The sequence below is a fragment of the Aplysia californica genome, unplaced genomic scaffold, assembly GCF_000002075.1.
Source record: "Aplysia californica isolate F4 #8 unplaced genomic scaffold, AplCal3.0 scaffold01203, whole genome shotgun sequence".
Lineage (NCBI taxonomy): Eukaryota > Metazoa > Mollusca > Gastropoda > Aplysiida > Aplysiidae > Aplysia > Aplysia californica.
In genome coordinates, this window is record NW_004798473.1 from 26,293 (window position 1) to 32,292 (window position 6,000).

Sequence of the window (6,000 nt, forward strand, 5' to 3'; positions counted from 1 at the left end):
GTTGGTTTTATTAAAATCATAAATTTTCCCTAAGATCTTCACTGAAATCTTGGGAACTAATCAAATTATTCAGATGTGGCCATAGCTCAGTGTGCCACAAAAATAACTTGGGCAATTGTCAATGAGTATGATGGTATTGTGTGCTTGTGTCAATGTCTGTGCTGTTGCTCTGTGTTCTGTGCTCCTCTACGGCCTCAAAACTTGGAAGACAACAAAAACGGTAGTGAATAAAGTCCAGACTTTCGTCAATAGATGTATGAGGAGTATCCTAAGAATTAAGTGGCAGGATAGAATAAGAAATGAAGAGCTGTTGGAAAGGACAGGACAAAAGGATATAGAAGTAGAAATAGGACTAAGAAAGTGGCAATGGATGGAACACACCCTCAGAAAGCCCTGCGGAAGATCCACAAGACAGTCGCTGCAGGGGAACCCACAAGAGCACGAGGCAGGGGTAGGCCACAAGAAACATGGAGATGTGCGGAAAGGGACATGAGAGAGAAAAAGTTCAATTGGAATGAGCTTGGAAGGATGGCCCAGGACAAAGATAAATGGAAGGAGCTTGTATGTGGCCTACACCCTGCCAGGGGGAAAGGCATTGATAATGTTAGTGTGTGGTGACGTTCGTGGGGGACGGAAAATTGAGCAGGTTTTATGCTGTTATGCAACAGCTTACTCCATAAGCCGCCTTTCCTATGTACGGTATACTGCACAGGTATCGTGTCGTATCGATTATGTGGTCTGTAGTCTAATCAGAATCCCGACCTCAAACATGTATAGCTGATTGAGTGTTCACTAAAGCCCGTTGAAGACCTCTCTACCAGGTTGGGTGTCGGAGAGGTACTTTGTTTAGCTGAAAATAGTCCGGTGAGAACCAGAAAATAAGTAAATATATTAGCGGCCTTGTATAAACGTGTATGACGGAAGTAATTTTTTGTGCTCAAAACTTAACATCGTGGTTTTCATGACAGAGAAAGGACGAAAAAATATATATACTATGAAATGAAACAACAGTCTTGATAACTGGCTAATTGAAGAGGTGTACTGCTTAAACTCATACTTACCAAAGTTCAAGTCAATACTATGTCAAATACCTGTACAACCTAAGAATACCTGCGCAATTTTCCACTGCCCGAGTTACACTGCTCATCGAGTCGCTCAGTCCATCTGCCTGTTTCTGTTCCCTTCCTTGCCATTATGTGTGAGGGAAGAGTGTGTGTGTATGGGTGTGCACATATTATGCATGCGTACGCATGTGTATGTATGTGTGTGTTTGTGTACGTGTTAAAACACCAAACCAATGTGCCAGGGTCTGGACAACAAATATGTATTTTATCTTATCTATCTTATCTTATAAATGCTTTCCTACTGACTGCTCTTGCTGACAAACTGAAGTCTTGCTGGAAACTTTAAAATAAAATTTATGTAAAGACGATTATATTATGCTTTTTTGAGCATGATGGTTTTATTTTCTCTGCAAATGAGTTAGGTTAAGAAACTTAGGTCCTGAATGTCACAGAAAATTTATTTCTCCAGACTGCTCCATAATTCTCTTTTCCCTCTCCAGGTCCATATGTACATTGTTAGCTTAGTTAGAATGATTTACAATGCCAGAATATGGGAAACTTCAAATATCTTTTGAGAAAGGACAGTCTTTTGCACATTTTTATACCTTACCTCATCAAATGAAAGGGCTATGATTTAGAAAAACATGTGGGTGTTTGGTGGGTGTTTTGGTGTGGTCTGCTCTTTCCTTTCTGTCAAATATCAATTGTTCTGACCTCTGCTCCTTCCTTTGTTTGCATGTTAATCTCTAGTAACACCTCTAATCTTTGGCACTCTTATGACATAATTGCGTTGGAAGCGCCTGAAAACTCATTTTGAAACTAAAACTAAACTGGAACAACCTTGATAGAGTAATGTTTGCAGACTTGTTCTCCAACTGAAAATTTCCATTTCTCAGGTCAAGAGCAAAGTGGAAGAGTTCAAGGAGCATATGCCTCTGATCCAGACACTTTTCAACCCTGGTCTTCGCGACCGCCATTGGCAGCAGATTTCTGAAATCGTGGGCTACAATCTCCGACCGGATGACTCTTACTGCCTCAGTAAGCTCGTGGACATGAACCTTGAGCCATACGTGACCAAGTTCGAGTCCATTTCTGAGTCTGCTAGCAAAGAGTTCTCACTGGAGAAGGCCATGGAAAAGATGAAGGAGGAGTGGTCCGATGTAAGTTCTAGGCAGGATGCTCAGTGTAGTTGCCATGCTGTTTGTCAAAATGAGGCTTAAGATTATTTTGAATTCTCGTATTGCCCAAAAATTTCCAATTTTAATTGATGTCGATACTTTCACATGTGAAAGTGAATACATGATATGCTCAAACAATGAAAAGAAGATATTCTGTACCGTCAAAATTGTCCAAGATTCCCATTTGCTGTTGAGGAGAAAAGTGGCTGATTTAGACAGATGGACATCTTGGACAGTGTCAGTATATATTTTTTTTATGCAAGTGGGTGGGGGGTGGGTGTTCAAGTTTAATTCCTAATCAATACATATTGGTCATTTCAAAGACAGACCCCATCCTGTGAAGGTTTTTATCAGGAAAACATGTAGATCTTCATTCAATATAACGGCCTGAATGAAAGCTATAGATTTGGAAAGAAGACATAGTGAGTGTGAAACGAAAGATGCTACTTCTGTGCATGAAAGTTTGTGGCATGTAAGCGCCCCACTACACCCCTGCCCCACACCCCGTGTGCACAACACATCCCCAGTTGGTGGAACAGTGATCTCTACTAGACTGACTGATGTTGAAATGGTGTCTTGAGGAAAGTCCAGTTGTGGAACATTTTGATCCCTTGAGTAATGTAAAGTAATTGATGTCTTACCTTGACTCTTGCTAGGACCCACCGGAAACTGAGAGAGTGAGTTTGAACATATTCTGAATGTTATGTTCACAATCATAATGTATTCATCTTTGACCTCTCACGTCAGTCATCTTCTGTTTACTAGTCTTTTTGCTTTTTTATTCTCAATACTTCATCGTATTCAAAGGATATAAATATATTGTCTTGGAGGAGCAGCAAAGTTCATGTCCTCACTCGGTTGTGTTCAAGGTTTTTATCTGTATAAGGACTGGATCGATAACAACATTTGTATAAGGGGCAATGTCAAATTTTGAAGAATAATATGGCATATTTTTATCTAAACCCCTCTTATTTGGTTTGTAGGAATGTAATCATGTCCAGAGAGAAGGGTTGAAATTATGTCAGAAGAAAAAAAAAATTGAAATGTAAAGAAAGAGACTCGGGTGTAATTTAAAGGTTCTCACTTTACAGGCAAATTGATGTTCAGTGCTTAGAGGCTGTAAGAGTTTGTACATCAACAAAGTGTACCACATCTTTTTTTACATTGCTGTTTTATCCCCAGCAGCTCTAGGTCTTAACAGTTTTCATGTAAGAGATGAAATTAACTCCTTGAAGATGCAAAAAATGTATCGTTTATTTTTGTGAACTATGTTAATTCTTTTCATGTATTTGATATTGTTATAGTTTGTTTTTTTATTCCTCCATGACAACCATCATCATTATCAATATTATAATGAATGTCAAGACTCATTCCTATCATCACTCTCTGACTATCACTGTTATCTCTATAAACATTTATTATCTCACAGTTCTATTTCTATCACAAAACATATTCAGTGTATTTGAGATATAAATTTGACATTTATCACGGATCATTACAAAATACAGCTTTCACATTCTGATGTCAAAGGAAGTTTTCGAAAATTGCCAGTGTGAGCCGTCATGATATTGCAAAATGTCCAGAGGTCTGGCCTTTGGCTTTGACGTCAGAAGGTGTATTGAATCATCACAGAAGTGTCTGTATTCCACAGCGTGAAAAGTATTATGCTGTATTTCTTTTGGCATGGTTTCTTCATCCACTTTGAACAACCACTCTGCCGTTAAAAAAATGGAACTGGATACACATAAAAGGGATTCTCTTTGTGATATACAGGACACTGAAAGCATCAGGGAAAATTACCATTTGTCTAAAACCCTTGACATTTGAACTGAATATAGAACTCATCAAGTCTTTAAATTTTCTACCCATATATACCCAGAAGACAACAATAATCTTGTAAGAGCATTGCTAATTTCTGAGCGACTGATGTTTATTGGTAGTTTTCTTTTCCTGTTTTGGCTGTTATGCTCTTTTACTTAAAATAGGCACTGGCGTCTGTGGTGTAGCTGTTAGGCGTTTTGCTGTCGCTCACAGGAGACCTGAGTTCAATTCCTAAGTAGAAAGAATTTTAATGAAGTATTTCAGTTTGTCTGCTGGGATGGTGTATCCACCTCAGCTCGGGTTGGTCCTGACAGGCAAGGTCGAAGCCCAGGCTCCTAAATTATTTGAATTATGTCAATTGGAGTGTGAAAACACCTACATTTGAAATTAAATTTTGATAAAACAAGCTACATAATTAAGCATATGCTCACATTAACTCACTGCCACACCCACTTCAGAAAATACGTTCTTGGACATAATCACAGACAAATTCAAAAAGAAAAAAAGAAACATGAATAACACACACATTCATACACACACACAGACTCACACAAACTCACTCACACACTCTCTCTCTCTCACACACACACACACACTCACACATACACACATTCACACGCACTCACACACACACACACTCACGTGTATGCTCAGACACATATCAACATCCACTTGTGCACATATACACAAACACAAACACACACTCACAAACACAAACCCCCCCACACACACACGTACTTGCACATACGAGGAGCATACCAAAAGTTTTTTACCTGACCATGAAGGAATAAAGGTAGAAAGCTGAAATTTGGGGTGAAAGCCAACAATTATCTTCCTAGAATGTTTGTAAATTTGGGGGAATTTCAGACTACTGGTTTTACCACCAGCGCACTGTGAGTGAATGGGGGTAGGTTGTTCACCAGTTTCAACATAAAAATGGAGAAAATTGAGCACAGAACAGTAAAGAAGTATTTGTTCTTGCAAGGCAAGCAACTACAGGATATTTTTATGGAGATGCATGTCGTATATGGAACTGATTGCCCATTCTATGTTGTGATAAAATTTTGGGGTAAAAAAGTGATGTTGAGGTCAGAGAAGCAGTAGAAGGCTGGTTTTCTGACTTAGAGAGGGTCGTCTATTCTCAAGGTCTTTTCAAGGTCATACACAGATGGCAAACATGTATAACTCTGGGAGGTAACTACAAAAAGAATGACTAAGCTTAGTACAAAATTTCAACTTTCTACCTTTATTCCTTCATGGTCAGGTAAAAAACTTTTGGTATGCCCCTCGTACACACACAAACATTCTCACACGTGTTTTGATTGTTCCAAACTTGCCCCCTCACCTACTCTTGTGACCTGACATTGTCTCTCATGTTATGTTTCTCTTCAGGTGTGAGCATGATTTTCCCCTTTTTCCGTCTACCCTCTCCGTGTTAAATGATGCCGCATATATTTTGTTCTCCTTGAATTGACATATTATTATACATTGTATCCATTTTTACTCCCTGCTGACTTAACCATGTATGCTGAAGATCAGTGATGTGACTTTCATTTTTCCAGGTTCCCTGATCACGCCTGCATGAATATGCATGCTGTAGTCTACGTGATAAAATTTTATTTTATGAGAATCTTCCGCCCTTAAGATAAATAAGAAACTTTTATTTGACTTTGGACTCTAAAAGTAACTAAGTCTTTTACATACCGAACAAAACTTTCTTTGATACAAACATGTCCTCATAATTATTGTACCTTGAGCTTTTGATATTCATCATTATCTTTAAGTACAAGATCTGGAACAGACATCAGCGATCATGGTTCTACTTTCATTTCTCTGCTCAGATGCTTTTAAAAAAAAAAAAAACCCTCTCTCTCTCTCTCTCTCTCTCTCTCTCTCTCTCTCTCTCTCTCTCTCTCTCTCTCTCTCTCTCTCTCTCT

General features: G+C 38.7%; 1 protein-coding gene across 1 annotated transcript in view; it reads left to right on the top strand.

Moving 5' to 3' along the window:
• The window catches only part of LOC101853278 (dynein heavy chain 7, axonemal), a gene marked incomplete in the record, with an annotated part of 106,541 nt that overhangs the window by 23,327 nt on the left and 77,214 nt on the right, over positions 1 to 6,000 (top strand). Inside the window, 1 exon segment of the mRNA XM_035973404.1 lies at positions 1,961 to 2,224. Within this exon segment, the coding sequence (XP_035829297.1) occupies positions 1,961 to 2,224 (264 nt within the window).